The sequence below is a fragment of the Dermochelys coriacea genome, chromosome 3 (assembly GCF_009764565.3).
Source record: "Dermochelys coriacea isolate rDerCor1 chromosome 3, rDerCor1.pri.v4, whole genome shotgun sequence".
Classification (NCBI taxonomy): Eukaryota; Metazoa; Chordata; order Testudines; family Dermochelyidae; genus Dermochelys; species Dermochelys coriacea.
Genome location: NC_050070.1, coordinates 39,809,672 through 39,827,127, shown reverse-complemented (window position 1 = coordinate 39,827,127; position 17,456 = coordinate 39,809,672). Strand labels below are relative to the sequence as shown.

The 17,456-nt window shown below is 39.7% G+C and overlaps 1 protein-coding gene across 7 annotated transcripts in view; it reads left to right on the top strand.

The window, feature by feature from the left end:
* ERICH1 (glutamate rich 1) overlaps window positions 1–17,253 on the top strand; it is a 121,449-nt gene extending 104,196 nt beyond the window's left edge. For 4 of the 7 annotated variants that reach the window (XM_038396687.2, XM_043510340.1, XM_043510339.1 and 1 more), the window contains 3 exons: window positions 743–1,117; window positions 6,073–6,267; window positions 13,984–17,253. In XM_038396687.2, coding sequence (XP_038252615.1) covers window positions 743–1,117; window positions 6,073–6,267; window positions 13,984–14,057 — 644 coding nt within the window. In that variant the 3' untranslated portion in view covers window positions 14,058–17,253. Of the gene's footprint in view, window positions 1–742; window positions 1,118–6,072; window positions 6,268–10,097; window positions 10,289–13,983 lie in introns of all 7 variants that reach the window. The other 3 variants (XR_006279783.1, XR_006279784.1, XM_043510343.1) reach the window with 3 other exon arrangements.
* Window positions 17,254–17,456: the final 203 nt, after the last annotated feature.

Genomic DNA, 17,456 nt, shown 5'->3' with positions numbered 1-17,456 from the left:
ATAGCCAGGGAATGACAGACGAGAGATGCAGTGAGAGAGATCATTAATTGTGAGTCAAGGGCATTGTTACTTTAAATGTCTTTTCCCATAAAGGTGATGTCCAATGCCAGAGCTATCAGTGGTGTAAATGGAGAAGAGAAAAGAACCAAAGACTGAGAACTAAGTTGTGCCTTTAAGGCAGAGCCTTACAGTAGGGACATACAGGAGCTCCATCAATCGTTTGTAGGATATTGCACACAATGCTCTTCTGTGCTTGGTCAGCTCCACTAGCTGGTGTTCAGACGGGTGAGGTCTTGGCTCTGTTATCAGCCACCAGTGGTAGCCTAGCAGAAGCTCCACCATCATTATGTTGTGCCCCAATGCGTGGCGAGGGCGGGATGCTCTTTTGTCCTCTTCCCTGAGTAGGGCTATACATAATATGGCCATGAGTCTTGAGGCCTTTCATACCAATGGGATGAAAAGAAGTAAAGTCTCCATCAGCAGTGGAAGGGGAGAGACACTGGCCTTCCTGTCTGATGCATTCAAGGAGATGTTTGCAGTGTTGTTGTAGCTGTGTTAGTCCCAGGATATTAGAAAGACAAAGTGGGTGAGGTGATTTCTTTTTCTGGACCAACTGGACTCAAGAAGTGTGATTAGGTAATACTGAAAGCCACACTGAGGAAAGAGAGTAAGATTAGGGGGTATCTATATATGTCAGAATTTGGGGGGGAAATTGGTTAATATCCCTCTCTTAAACCTACAGTGGAGGATTCTTGCGGACAACCCAAGAGAAAGCGCATTCGAAGGACGAAACAAAAGAACAGTGTTGGAAATCCTGATAATTTACATGGAGAACAAACAGAATCTGGGAAGCATGAGACTCTGTTTCAAGATAATTTACAGCTGCCGCAGACAGATGGCAGAAAAATAAGCAAAAACAAAAAGAGGAAAATGAAAAAGAAACGACAAAAGGAAAAGATGAGAGCAGCTGGCTTGCTAACAAAAACCACTGGTATGGATTTTACGTATCAGCCTGAGAAGGACAACAGTGAAGGAGCAGACTTTAAAGACATATATGAAAAAGCAGATGGCATTCTGGACTTCTTGCAGGCAACGCAAGAAATCTATTTTGCTGACAGTATGTATCAGCTTTTTTTTCCAGTAACAATAACAGTTTGAAATTAGGGAAAAATATGCTTATTTCTATATAAAATGGGCTATATCCATTGCTAGTATAACTGCATTGAAGTCAATAAGGGCTGCAAGTGCTTAGCACTTCTAAAATTCAGTTCCCTTTTTTAGGTCTCTAAATATGCAAGTAGGTGCTCAGATGTAAAAGATGAGCTCTCTGGTTCCCCATCTTTAAAATGTGTATAATATTTTGTAATGCATTTTGTGAACCTTGGGTAAAAAGTGCTAAATCATCCAAATTGGTTTTTTTTTCTTCTGTGAATGAACATCCAGATGAATTGCTTGATGTCAGAAACATTCAAATTACAGAAGTAATTGCTGTTCTAATCTGAGTTTTCTTGTCCTTATCTTCCAACCTATTTTTCAGGAAGCCTCCCCCTTCTCCAGTGTCTGATTCATTTGTTTCAGAGTAGCAGCCGTGTTACTCTGTTTCTTCAAAAAGAACAGGAGTCCTTGTGGCACCTTAGAGACTAACAAATTTATTAGCGCATAAGCTTTCATGGGCTAAAACCCACTTCATCGGATGCATGTAGTGGAAAATACAGTAGGAAGATATCTATTTCTATATATAGCTATATATATAGATACATATATAGAGAGAGAACATGAGACAATGGGTGTTATCATACACACTATAACGAGAGTGATCAGTTAAGGTGAGCTATTACCAGTAGGAGGACGCGGGGGAGAAAAACCCTTTTGTAGTGATAATCAAGATTGGCCATTTCCAGCAGTTGACAAGAACTTGTGAGGAACTGTAGGGGGGAAAAATAAACATGGGGGAAATAGTCAATTGCTGGAAATGGCCCATCTTGATTATCACTACAAAAGGGGTTTGGTTTTTGTTTTTGTTTTTCTCTCTCCTACTGGTAATAGCTCACCTTAACTGATCACTCGTTATAGTGTGTATGATAACACCCATTGTTTCATGTTCTATGTGTGCGTGTGCGTGTGTGTATATAGATCTCTCTCTCTAGATAGAGAGATCTATATAGATCTTCCTACTGTGTTTTCCACTGCATGCATCCAATTAAGTGGGTTTTAGCCCATGAAAGCTTATGCTCAAATAAATTTGTTAGTCTCTAAGGTGCCACAAGTATTACTGTTCTTGATTCATTTGTGATGTACAGGGAGAGCTACAATGACTTTCCAACTCACCAGTCACCCAGAGAAAATGGGGAAGCCGTAGGAGCTTTACTGGAGGACCTCAGGATCTTGTGGATGAGATGCATAGCTGAGGTTTTAGTAACCTGTGGCCATTAAAGATGCTGTACCACCCTTCAAAAGACTATCAAGGTGTTAGATCTGATGTCCTATTATATTCTAATTCGGGTGACTGGGATCAGGCAGATTCCTATTGTTTCAAGTGGACACAATAGTCTTCTCTTGTCGTCCTATTAAAGTATTGTTCCATGGAGCTTCTGTCATGAATCCACTTCAGAAGTAACTAGTGATGAGTGAAGTGATTTTAATTATGGAACTGACTTTAATTATGAAGTGATTCCCTGTGCATATTCTAAAGCAATTTAGTATAATGAAAAAAAGAAAAGAAGTACTTGTGGCACCTTAGAGACTAACAAATTTATTTGAGCATAAGCTTTCGTGGGCTAAAACCCACTTCATCAGATGCATGCAGTAGAAAATACAGTAGGAAGATCTATATAGATCTATCTAGAGAGAGAGGTTCCCGGGAACCTATCCTTGCAACAAAGCCTGTTGCCAACTGTGTCGACATATCTATTCAGGGGACACCATCATAGGGCCTAATCACATCAGCCACACTATCAGAGGCTCGTTCACCTGCTCATCTACCAATGTGATATGTGCCAGCAATGTCCCTCTGCCAGGTACATTGGTCCAACTGGACAGTCTCTGCATAAAAGAATAAATGGACACAAATCAGAGGTCAAGAATTCCAACATTCAAAAACAAGTCAGAGAACACTTCAATCTCTCTGGTCACACGATTACAGACCTGAGAGTGGCTATCCTTCAACAAAAAAACTTCAAAAACAGACTCCAATGAGAGACTGCTGAATTGGAATTAATTTGCAGACTGGATACAATTAACTTAGGCTTGAATAGAGACTGGGAGTGGATGGGTCATTACCTAAAGTAAAACTATTTCCCCATGTTATTTCGCCCTCCACCCCCCCCACCCAACCCCCCCCACTGTTCCTCAGACGTTTTTGTTAACTGCTGGAAATGGCCCACCTTGATTATCACCACAAAAGGTTTTCCTCCTTTCCCCCCCTCCTTCCTGCTGGTAAAAGCTCATCTTAAGTGATCACTCTCCTTACAGTGTGTATGATAAAACCCATTGTTTCATGTTCTCTCTGTGTGTGTGTGTGTGTGTATATAAATCTCCCCACTGTATTTTCCACCGAATGCATCCGATGAAGTGAGCTGTAGCTCATGAAAGCTTATGCTCAAATAAATTTTAGTCTCTAAGGTGCCACAAGTACTCCTTTTCTTTTTTGCGAATACAGACTGACACGGCTGCTACTCTGAAACCTGTTAGTATAATGAAGAATGGAACATGCTTTGTAAGTGCAAAATACTGTTGTTTACATTGTGGGATCCAGAACATAGCTTTAAACTGGGACATGTAATGTCAGCTTTTCACAACTCTCAGCTTTGTCGTTCCTGGTAGAACTATATGGAGAATTTTAAATACTTTGACTGCATATAAAATGTCCATCATAAGCCAAAGCTGTTGGACCCAAGTCTCATAAAATTCCCCTTTAAGGTATAGAACATCATTGAAAAATGACTGTAAAAATGGCATTTGGGGAATTCATATTTATTTTTTTCCTCAATGATTTTCAGATAAAATTTGTTCAGATTACATGTAAAAAGATGTCTACTCTATCTCACGTCTGTATACTAAGGGCATGTCTTCACTAGCAACAGCGCTTTAACGTGGTTGTGTAGTCATGGCACCAGCACTAGGAGAGAGGTCTCCTAGCGTTAAAAAAAAAAAAAAAACCCACCTCCATGAAGGGAATAGCTACCAGTGCTGAGAGTGTGGCTCCCAGCGCTGGTGCACTGTCTACACTGCTACTTTACAGCGCTGAAACTTGCAGCGCTCCGGGGGGGAAGGGGGTTCACACCCCTGAGTGAGAAATTTGCAGCCCTGTAAAGTGGCAATGTAGACAAGGCCTAAGCCTGTTATATGAAAGCCAAACACCGTTTTTCAGGCTCATATATTGTCATCAGTAATAAAGATTTTGCAATTAGAATTTATGACTAAATTACGCTCTTGTTTAAATCAGTGTAAATCGAAAGTAGTTCAACTGACCTTAATGGATTTCAGAGTAGCAGCCGTGTTAGTCTGTATTCGCAAAAAGAAAAGGAGTACTTGTGGCACCTTAGAGACTAACAAATTTATTAGAGCATAAGCTTTCGTGAGCTACAGCTCACTTCATCGGATGCATTTACGATGAAGTGAGCTGTAGCTCACGAAAGCTTATGCTCTAATAAATTTGTTAGTCTCTAAGGTGCCACAAGTACTCCTTTTCTTTTTGACCTTAATGGAGTTACTCTAGAATTACACTGTTGTAATTAGGAGTATATCTAAATTTGAGCAGGGAGTTGTGATTCACGGTTCATGTAGACCTGTGTACCCACCCAGACACCTTAGATACATACTCGGGAAGCTAGCCCAAGCTGCTACCTATGATACCCCAGTTACACTGTTATTTTCAGCATGCTAGCTCAAGCAGAGCTAGTGCAGGTATATCTACACACTGAGACACTCACCTCCAAGCTCAAATGTACCCTGGGAGTAGAATTTGACTTAGTTAACAATTCATTGAACCAGAATGGAATCCTGTTCACTTTCCCATAGTTGTGTTGGCTGCACAGTTCTAACAAAAAGTATTCAAACTGTCAGTTTCCAAAATAGGCAAAGATAAATTCTGTCAGTGATTGACAGATTGGCCCTAACTCCAAAACTATAGCGCAGACAGTAAACCCATAATGGACCTGGTTATTCACAAAAGAGAAATTGTCAGGCAAAAGCAAATCTATGTTATGGATTAGATGTCGCATCTACATATCACGGTATGACTAACTTGCCTGTTAGGCAAATGAGGGTTTATATATAGATCTGAAATTATGCTGTTTGCTTTTATCACAAGCTTTCTCATTAGGTACCCCACTTCCCTCCCCATTTTTAGATAAAAAGGGAAGCCACTGCTTTCAGCATCATTTACCAATGACCACGTTGCATTATACCCTTATATTTCTGTTAGAAAGATTAATTAGGAGGAACACATCACTTACAATTGTTTTTATTAGAGAAGCTAACTTTAAAGAGAGCCTCTCAAGGGGGTTATAGGGACAAAACATGCAAAGGTACTGGAATTGGAGAAGTTTGGAGAAGCAACAGCACAGTATGAGAAATCATAGTTTCCTTTCTAGTTTTATTGCATGCTGTAATATATATTTTCAAAGCATAAATATAAATGTGCAGGAATCAGATGATCAGTTGTCTCCCAAAAAGTTTCACAGCAGACCCTCTCTCTAGATATGTATATCCATAAAAATATGTGTGTGGTACTGTACACAGACACTTGCTTTGACTATAGTACAGTTTTTCCTTAGTCCTTCCTACTTTATCGTACATCACAATTTATTTTTATTAGAAAAACTAGGTGGTGCGTTTAGATTCCTCGCAATTCATTGGTAGTCCTATTGGTGTCGTCTTTACTTTTCATATTCAGCATCTTCCTACCTATCATGTTAAGAAGAAATAGGCTGCATGTCAGTACAGCATGGTATTGGTTTTAAGGAAGTGTAAATAAAAAGGAAGGAAATGTATTTTAAAAGTAAAGGTAATTAACACATTTTCAATAAACATGGAGAAAGTTCCTAAATTTATTTGGCTTTCTTTGTTCAGATAAATCAAAATGCACAGATTCAGCTATGAGTTCAGCAACTGTCCAAGAGATTTTACATCATCTTGAATCTCACAGCCTGGCTTCCTCAGATGTGACACTTCTACATAAGATGAAATCCCTTGTACTTTTGCAGGATATTGAGAGATTGAAGGTCATTTTGGAACAATTCCAAGAACATTCCATGATGCTGCCGGGTATGTACAGTTTACTCATCATACTGCTGATGTTCTTCTCAACATTTAGAAATATTCAAATTTGTCATGATTCTCATACAGGGACAAAACAGTAACTAAATAACTACATAATGATGAAAGTAAGATTATTACTAGATTATGAAAGCATTGTTCTTCACAGGGAAGACATTAATTTGCCTTTTTTGGGGGGGAGGGTTATGACTGATATGAAACCACAGTAGTGGCCAGTACTGTAAGGTGCTGAGTGTCCTCAGCTCCCAAAGAAGTTAGTGAGAGGTGAAGGCACTCAGAATTGCATAGGAAGAGATCAACTATTTGAATAGGTTTAGTCCCTGTTTCTTCTCAATGCTTAGAATAAGAAACCAATATTGTGAACTATACCTATACCATTTTGTATAGTGCTTTAAAGAGTCTTGAAAAGTAATGAGTAAGACAGTGGTAGTTGTGACCTATCAAGATACAATTCAGATGAATGAGTAGTTGTGTCATCCCTGCCATTTAACCTGGGGTGTCCTTTCCAGTGTCTTACTGTTGTAGCCGCCAATCTGGACTGCTCACAAACAGCCTCCAGCCTGGAACTCAATCCCAGCTATGTCTGTGTGTGCTGCAGACAGCCAGGCACATCTTGATTCTTACCAGCCTTAAAAAATTACCACAGGGTGACACCAACACAGTCCTACTCCCAGATTTCCCCCCAGAAATGTGTCCTGTACTGCCCAGTTCTCTCCTGGACAATGCAAATGTATTAAGTCTGTTACTCATTTTAGGAAATAATATGCACACAATTTGTTACCCCAAATGGAGTTACCCAGATGCTTCAGCTTGAACACACTGGATGAGATAAACCAATAAAACAAGTTTATTAACTACAAAGAAAGAGGTACAAAAATAGAGATAAAAAGTTTACTGGTACCTAACTTAACAAACTATATTAGATTCAAAGCAAAGTTTTCTCACTACATGTTTCAGCAGTTTTACTGGCCAAACTCTTTAGGTCAGGACGTCTCTCCCAGAGTCCAATGGCTGCTTCCTTTCTCTCTTCAGATGTAGTGAATAAGATGGGCCAGGAGAGAGAGAGAGGGGTCCCTTGTAGTGTTTTTCCCTCCCTTTTATAGTTTCAGTTCCACTCTCGGAAAACATTTCCAGCTGAGACGCAGGAGACAACAGGTCTATGTGGAAAGATATTCCCTGCTGGGTTTTTGTCACCTGTTTGAATTTTCTTTGTTTTCCCTCCCTGTTTGATGACTCTCTTCACTGCTTAATTGCGAATTAAGGGAAGCATACATTCCTTCCTTTTGTCTAGGATAGACATGACTTCTGCCTGGGCAGGGCTGTGGGGTTTGGAACATGTGTTAACATCATTCAGGGGAATCTTATAACCTCACACACAATGTTGCCACACATATTTTACCAGGATAGTACTGACCAGCAAAGTATGAATTTTCAAATGATATTTTACAAGGCATACTTTATACAAAGATTATTACAATAGAGCAGAGGTTCTCAACCTATTTATCATTGTGGGCAGCATATTCCGCTCTTTTGTGTTGTGGGCCACATCCGCACCATATAAAAATACTACCTTTATGGCCCTGAGGATGTCATATGGGCCACAGCTGTGTGCTGATTGGGCCTCAGTTGGCCCACAGGCCCCGGGTTGAGAACCACTGCAATAGAGTTTAGGTTGTGAATACAGGGCTGTATTCTGTCCCACTAGTGCAGTAACTGAGTAAGCGAAGACAGTAGCCATTAGATACCTGACAGTAACTCATAGAGGACTGGGCATTAGAACCTACTATAATTTTATATGATGGTAACACCACAAGGCCCCAGTAGGGTTTTGTGCATCATTTTGCTGTTCAACCCAGAAAAGAGAGAATCTCTGCCCTGAAGAGTTTACAGTCTGAGGCTATTAACCAGAACTCAGCTATTATTCCCTACTCTTTCAAAAAGTACATTTGAAATTTTTCAATACTTGAAGACCTGGTGGATTGGCAGTGCATCTGCATGTGGAATAAAATGCATGTGTACAGTAAATGTAAAGAATTGTCCTTCACTGTGATCACAGGTGAACTGCTTAAAGTTGGAGCTGGAATTTTAGGGCCAGATTCTCCTACCCTTAAGTACGTTGTGTATCCCACTGATTTCAGAGTAAATACTCTCAAAGCAAAATACAACTCAGCATTAATAGGGGTAACAGAATTGGGCCTTTAACAAAAGGCCTAATTCATCTTCCATTAAGTCAATGAGAAGTGAGAGTTAAGTCATGTGCAAAGTCATTATAGTCACTGTGCGCATGACCCGGAACCCATTGAAGTGAATGGAAATCTTTCTACTGGCTTTAGTGGGCTTTTGGATCAGACTCGCCTTTTCTCTGTCTCTTTTTGGTAAAACAGAACTGTTGAACAGAATAAGGAAAAGAAAACAAATTAACTTTGAAAAATCCACTCAGAAAATGTAAAATAAGCATTCACAGCAGAGCTGTCCTTTGAAATAAGTATTTTTTCCTCTTTTAGAAGACTGAAAACATCCCTGTTGGGGTACAGCCTTATTTATTCTTCCAGTTGATTTTCTCCTCATATCTTTAGTCACTCCTAGTTCAGTTCTACTGTCACTCGCACCTATTTTCCACTGGTCAATACAATCAAATTTCTATTCCTCGTGTACACCAATGTAAGAGAAGAATCCAGCCTCCTGTATTTTAAGTGTTGTTGTTTAAAGGTCTGCTCTATTACTAACTTACCTCAGCAGAGGTAATCACTTTCCAACTTTATTTTTTGAAATCTCAAAGAGCTACAGTGTAATGGTAAGAAATTACTTCTGACATAATTTTTTAATTATGTATTTATTTTTATACCTTTTAATTAATAAACTTTTTTCTTTCACAGACCAAAAAACCCCAGATTTAATCTACAATAGAAAGCAGATAAAAGCAGACAACCTTTCTTGTAGCTATTACAGAAGTTTGCTGCCTGAACAAACTCCAGCTGCTCATTACAGAAACACAATTCAGGGCTATTCAGAAAAATAAAACATAGAGTATTTTTTAGTAACCCTAATAGTTCCCAAATACGAGATCTAAATTCCATCAGGACTTGCTCATATGATTTTTTTGACTTTTGTTTCTGGTGTGTGTGTGTGTGTTTTTGTTTTTTGTTTTACTGGGCTATGATGCTCTAGAATAAAGGGTAATTCCTCATTAACTTGATGAAAAGAAAACAGTTTTTATTAGTATTAGTAGGGAGGCTTATTTTTGCAAAACAAACCATTTTTTTTTCCTGTGCTTCAAGAAGCAATAAGTTAACAAAAGAACCCCTTTTCCCTGTGGTTATGATTCAGTGTAAGACACCTGGTTCAAATGGCTAATAATTTGTGGGGGGTATTTTTTCTTTAATGAAGGATGTTGCAGTGGGGATTCATGAAGAAGAATGAGTAAAGTCTTTACGTGGACCCTCTCTTGATACATAATATATCTTCCTCATCTCTGAACTTTATAATGGTGTTATTGCTTAGCCTGTTATAGAAAAGATAATTGAATAAAGCATTTATCTGGAATTCTCTCCACACCTCCCAGAACATTACTGTGATTGAGAGGTATTGTTCAGTAGACGGAAGAAAGAAAAAAGAAAAGAAGAAAAAAAGAAAAAAGAAATTTACATTTTATTTTAAGTTCTTAGTTCCTATTCTTTGGCAGAGCATGCAATGGTGGTGGTGCAGATGTCCGGAAGAGGAGGTGGGAGTTGCAGGGAGAGGACATGGCAGAGACTACTTAGGACAGTGAAACTGTAGAGATATGCACTTCAAGATGTCATTATCTCTCTGGCCCTTAGGACTTCATACCAAGTGAGGAAACATACTTGAAAAGAGACAGGGAAATCCAGGACGCCAGTGATTATGTGGTGCACTCTAACCAATCTAGAGGTGGTCCCCTAGCTCACTCCAGAACCAGAGGAAGGGGATTAGGGGGGCAGACTGAGGGAGTTGGATGGTTTCCACCTCAGTAATTACCCCAAAGTTATAGGTGATCAAAAATTTTCATTTTTAAAAATAAGATTAAAAAATGGCAATTTTTCTAAAAATATTTTTGTTCATTTTCAAAATTTAAAAAATTGTGAAAATATTTCAAGGAAAACCTAACATTTTTCAATTCTTTTGAATTTTTTCACAAAAAACGTGTACCATTTTCTAGCTCAGTGGTCTCCAAACTTTTTGGATCGCGCGCCCCCGGGGCCAGCTCTAGGGAAGCTCCAAAAAAAAAAAAAAAAAGAGTTGCCACCGGCGTGCTGCCGAAGACAGAGTGGGGACAGCTGAGCTGCGGCCGAAGAATCAATGGTCCGGGAGCGCTGCTGCCATTGTGCCAGCAGCACTCCTTCAGCAGCGTTCCTCCTGCCGCGCACCCCCAGGGATGGTCTTGTGCATCCCCTGGGGTGCACGCACCCCACTTTGGAAACCACTGTTCTAGTCCTCTCTACCCAAAATCTTCCATACACCTGAAGAGGGTAGAGATAGGGGTCAAATATAAAGGAATCTCTCATAGTAGAAGCTTCACTCACCTCTTCCAGAAAGTATGGGAAACAGAATGCTGCTTGTGAGTCTACTTTGGAAGGGAGGTTGGGCTGCTTCATGTCACCTTATTGTGCATCAGACAAAAAATGGTCTGTGACTAGAAGATAAAGCTTTTATATGCTGTTGGGAATTGCAAATTTTAGAATGAGTGATTCTTAGTCCTAATTCTGAGAGTGTGTTAAGAGCATAGGTAATTATCCACTAGAAAAATAATGTTGTTATTCCCTGATATATGACCTCTTCAGTTTCTATTCATTAGCCCCCTTCCTTTGTCTGTTAACACTTTCTCTTTGTTGGCAAGTATCAAGTCTAAAATAGACTCCTCTCTTGTTGCCTAGGAAATTATCACTCACTAAAGAGCTGAAAGCTACTTTTTGCTGGTTTTCTTGGAGAGAGGTCCTCTAAAAATATTTTGTTTGTGTTTTGCAGGCCAGGAAAAGTAATAGTTATGCTGCACCTAGTTACAGTACATATGCCTTCAAATTAATACATATGCCTTCAAATTATTCAAAATAACATTTTTGCAGAGTATTCATACAAAAGGAAATAAAATAGGAAAGCTGCATTAAAATGACTTTATAGAGCAGTCTTAAATGTGATAGGTATATCTACGGTACTCATTGCTGTGCTATCAAAAATATAGTTAAATAGACAGGAATCTCTGTGTTAAGGCTGAAGCTCTGGCCATTCTGTGTTTTTATATAGCTGCACATTGCTTAGCACAAGCTCGGTTGATATGGAGGTAGATATTACCACATCCAAGGTAGAAGCCAAATTTGAACAGCTAAATGGGACTAAATCAGGGGGGCCCAGATAATCTTCACCCAAGAATATTAAAGGAAGTGGCTCATGAAATTGCAAGCCCATTAGCAAAAATTTTTAATGAATCTGTAAACTCAGGGGTTGTACCGTATGACTGGAGAATTGCTAACGTAGTTCCTATTTTTAAGAAAGGAAAAAGTGGTCCGGGTAACTACAGGCCTGTCAGTTTGACATCTATAGTATGCACAGTCGTGGAAAAAAATTTTGAAGGAGAAAGTAGTTAAAGGTCAATGGTAATTGGGACAAAATAGAACATGGTTTTACAAAAGGTAGATTGTGTCAAACCAACCTGATCTCCTTCTTTGAGAAGGTAATAGCTTTTATAGACAAAGGAAACGCAGTGGATCTAATTTACCTCGATTTCAGTAAGGCATTTGATACGGTTCCACATGGGGAATTATTAGCTACATTGGAAAAGATGGGGATCAATATGAAAATTGAAAGGTGGATAAGGAACTGGTTAAAGGGGAAACTACAATGGATCACACTGAAAGATGAACTGTCAGGCTGGAAGGAGGTTACTTGTGGAATTCCTCAGGGATCGGTTTTGGGACCAATCTTATTTAATCTTTTTATTACTGACCTTGGCACAAAAAGTGGGAATGCACTAATAAAGTTTGCGGAGGACACAAAGCTGGAAAGTATTGCCAATACAGAGAAGGACCGGGATATCATACATGAAGATCTGGATGACCTTGTAAACTGGAGTAATAGTAATAGGATGAAATTTAATAGTGAAAAGTGCAAGGTGATTCATTTAGGGATTAATAACAAGAATTTTTGTTATAAAATGGGGACACATCACTTGGAGGTAACAGAGGAGGAGAAGGACCTCGGAGTATTGGTTGATCACAGGATAACTATGAGCCACCAAAGTGATATGGCCGTGAAAAAAGCTAATGCGGTCTTGGGATTCAGGCGAGGTATTTCCAGTAGAGATAAGGAGGTGTTAGTACAGTTATACAAGGCACTGGTGAGACCTCATCTGGAATATCGAGTGCAGTTCTGGTCTACCAAGTTTAAGAAAGACGAATTCAAACTGGAACAGGTACAGAGAAGGGCTACTAGGATGATCCGAGGAATGGAAAACCTGTCTTATGAAAGGAGCCTCAAAGAGCTTGGCTTGTTTAGCCTAAGCAAAAGAAGGCTGAGGGGAGATATGATTGCTCTCTATAAATATATCAGAGGGATAAATACCATGGAGGGAGAAGAATTATTTCAGCTCAGTACCAATCTGGACACAAGAACAAATGGATTAAACTGGCCATCAGGAAGTTTAGACTTGAAATTAGATGAAGATTTCTAACCATCAGAGGAGTGAAGTTCTGGAATAGCCTTCCAAGGAAAACAGTGGGAGCAAAAGACCTATCTGGCTTCAAGATTAAGCTTGATAAGTTTATGGAGGAGATGGTATGAGGGGATAACATGATTGTGGCAATTAATCGATCTTCGACTATTAGCGGTAGATATGCCCAATGGCCTATGATGATATGTTAGATGGTGTGGGATCTGAGTTACTACAGAGAATTCTTTCCTGGGTGTCTGGCTGGTGAGTCTTGCCCACATGCTCAGGGTTTAGCTGATCGCCATATTTGGGATCGGGAAGGAATTTTCCTCCAGGGCAGATTGGCAGAGGCCCTGAGGGTTTTTCTCCTTCCTCTGCAGTGTGGGGCATGGGTCACTTGCTGGAGGATTCTCTGCACCTTGAAGTCTTTAAACCACGATTTGATGACTTCAGTAGCTCGGATATAGGTTAGAGGTTTGTTACAGGAGTGGGTGGGTGAGATTCTGTGGCCTATGTTGTGCAGGAGGTCAGACTAGACGATCATAATGGTCCCTTCTGACCTTAAAGTCTATGATTCTATGAGTTGGGGCTCTGAGTGCAGCTGTAATATAAATAAAATAAATAAAGGATAGGTGAAATCACTGTCCATTCAGAGAATACCTAAGAAAATGATCCAGATCACAGATTGTTTCAGCCTCAACTATACACGTGTGGTTGTGTCATTTTAATCCACTTTTCAGTGTTGTTGATTATGAAATAATTCAGTGGTTGCACTAAACAGTATAAGGCCAGAGTCAGCCCTGGTACAAGCAACTAATCTCCTATGAAGAGTCGCGCTTGCTTATTCCAGAAATGAATTTGGTCTGTCGTCTTCAAATTTATATTGGTGTCTCAAGCTCCAAGGGTTATTTTGTTTTTCTTAAATGGTAATGTCAGAGGAAAACATATGTTTATAGAGCTTTTTTTTTTTTAACCTTCAGATGTTTGATTGCTGAAAAATACCACAAAAATATTTCAGGAAGAATTTGTTTTCTTTTTTTCAGATCATGCCAAGATAATCTCTTCTCTATTTCACTACTGGATTACCGATATCCTTCCTGGGAAGAACAGGAAATAAAGCATGTGTGTGTGTCCATCTGTGCAGAGTTAAAATTTAATATACCAACTGTAAGCTGAATAGCGAATGTTCAGAAATAGCAGTGTACGTGCTGTATATTCAGCAAGGTAAATGAGGTATTTTCCATATTGACTGTCCTCCAAAAGATAATGAGCAATATAAAAGTACTTTGATTTTGTATTTTGGTTGGTTGGCAACATCTTGCATATGGACATGCACAACCAAATCATTTAACATAGAGCCTGAATTGGCAGTTGGATCTGTGCAAACAGATACATCTTTTTGCGGGATTAGGGACATATGGGATGGTTTCTAGGTGCTCAAAGATTCAAGAGGTACATTAAACTTAAATGTTTATTGGTAATTTCTTTCTAGAAAATGTGCTTCTTAGCCATTATTGTTTACAGAGTGTCAGGATGTATTCTAGGTGTAATTTATAGCACCACCTATTGGTAAGGTAGCCCAACACTTCCCATATAAGACCCTTTTTTCAGTTGTGTTTCATTTTGCCAAACTTTAGTCATTTGAGCTGAAATTTTCCATGCTGGGTGACCTGCCACAGGCTGACTTTTTTGGAAAGTTCAGTCACAACAATTCTGCTGTTTTTGAGAAAGGCAAGAAAGAAAATAAAGTTGTTTTTAAAACTCTGAGAACATCTCCTTTCTAGCCATGCTGTTTTATTAAAAAAATAAATAATTTTAAATTACATATATATTTATACATTTATTTTTAAAAAATTCTGATTATCTTTTCTTTAGAAAGCTCTAATAAGTTCCTCCATACACTGTAGCAGGGACTTGAAATTTGGCAAGGGCTGGTGTTTGTGTCAGGGATGTGTCTGTTGTGGTCATTGTGAAAATCTGTCCAAATATGTCAAAGTTATAAATCTTTGAAATATTGCAGTTCGCAGTGCTCGGTAGAGATTTGCTAGAGTTTAATAGCTACCATCTCCAAAGATTCCATCTCCTCACAGTTCCTGTGTGTGACTGGACTGTGCAGGCTCCCTCCAGCCCAGAGCTACAGAATGAAGTCTGACTTCCCCTATAATGGCTACTCCGGGCAAGAGTGGAGCTGGGCACCAGAAGTGAGCTCAGGGAACCTCTCTCCTATGCCGTTAATAACCCCCATATTGGCACCCAGGCTTGGAATGAAGAGGTAGACCGGGACCCAACATAAGGAATATGAAGGGATGAGACTAGGACTTACAGTGCAACTGTCATTCAGCCCCCTTATGCATATGCATTATGATAGTCTTTAATTACATGATCGCATACTGTTTGTTCCACGATATCCCACCTTATTCAATGCACAGGATGGACCCTTCTGGGGATCGATCAAAGTGGTTTTGCAGAAGTGGGAAGGTGTGCAGTGAAGGAAGCAGGGTATTGTTGAAAGAGAAAGGATTGTCTCCTGGTTAAGGCAGCTGAATGCTGCCTTGAAGAACTGGATTTTATGACTGCCTCTGCCACAGAGTTCTTATGCTGGGCAAGTCACTTAAATCAAACTTTTCACAGGTGGTCACTAATTTTGTTCTTCATTTTCTGTTTACCTGACTTGAGAGGCTGGGATCTGTTTTGCAGAAATGTTGAGCACTGAAAGCTGCAAACATCTGCAAAGCCACTTCATTGACCTCCTTCAAATCCCTCCATAAAATTCTTCTTTCCTGTGAGGTCTACAAACTTGACCGTTTATTACGCTGACCAAAATTATCTCATAGTTTCCATGTACTCCCCTGTCGGTCTGTCTGCTCCATTGCTCTTGTCGTATACTTACATTGTAAGCTCTTTTGGGCAGGGCCTTTCTTTTCTGTGTTTGCACAGTACCTAGCACAATGAGTACAGGTCCATGACTGGAACTCCTAAGCTCTACTGCAATACATATAATGATGGTGATAAGTGAAGTCAGTGGGAGCTATGCTTTGAATGTATAAAGTGCTATACAGTGCTAAGCAACTTGAAAAGTCAGGCACTGGGTATCTCAGATTGGGCACACAAAATCAGTTGACACTTCTGACCTTAATTTCCTGTGCCTCAGTTCTCCACAGCTTCACATCACAAGGGTGTTGTGAACATTTGTGAATGTTTGTGAAGTAGTTGGATGCTATAGTGAGGAGCACCATAGAAAAGCCCATGAGGAAATTTAATAATTTATTTTTTCAGAGCAGGGTTTGAATAGTGCGCAGAAAACAAGGCATTGCACTGCACAGTAAAAACTAGAAGAAAACAAAATATTGAATAGCTGCTTATTAAGTGAGCACTGTCCATCCTGTGCAGTGAATGAGACAGGAGACCTAAGCACAACATACTTGTGTTCATGTAATTAAAAACTATATAATAAAGAACATGCACAAAGGGTCCAAATTAAGTTTGCATGAGCCAGCAGCTTTAATTTGGCTGCTTGCACTTTGGCAGCACAAAGGAAAGGAGAATTAGTCAGTGCTGCTGGCAGCACACCTCAGGCATGTTGGGACTGGATGGGGTGTGGTCCATGGTTCCTATCCATTTACTAAACATTCTGTTGCTGGTAAGATGGGCCCGTTACAGTGTAAGAGGATGGAGAGCACTGAGTGATTGGACGAGGGTGAGATGTATAAGAGAAATAGTTTCATATCCATTCCTCCCAGTGCTGGGACCTATTTTATTGAATTGTTCCAGATGGAAGAACATTGTATTAATAATGGTAGAACATTGATCAATGTATTTGATTCTCCAGAAACATCTTCTCTGTACTGTAGTATTAGTTCATTTTTAATTAATTAATCAACATTTAGGTGGATTAGCGAATTTTGTCCTCTATGCAGTTAGGATTGGAATGGAAAAGGTGCTGTCCAAGTAGGAAATGACCATAAGAAAACGAGCCAATAGTGAAAGGCTGTGTTCAGTATGATAGAATTCTATAGTTGGAAACTCTAAACCATGTCTTGTAATAATATTTCCGTTTTAATGCTTGGTCTGTTCTCTCACTGTAGAAAGGATTTGATCATGTGCAGTATTCATTTAAAACAGTATTCATTTAAAACTCAATTTTAAGTTGCTGCATACTTTAGGGGGCCAGACTCTGATACCCTCACTCACAAGGAAGAACATTTTACTCCATGTGTAATCTCAATGACTTCTGTGGGACTAGTCGCAGAGTAAGTTGCTACTCAATGTGAACAAAGCTATCGGAAGTTGGACCAATAAAAGATATTACCTCATCTACCTTGCCTCTCTCCTTTTTGTTTGACAGTTTGAATTCTAACCCTTAATCCAGAGGTCCCCAAACTGTGGAAAGCCCCCAAGTAATGTTTGGAAGGGTACAGCTGGGGCCCAATCCATCCCCCACAGCGGGGAGCACCACCCAGCTCCTCTCATGGCTCCGGCCCCATACCCTGGGTCCCAGCTGCTGGCCAACGCCCCT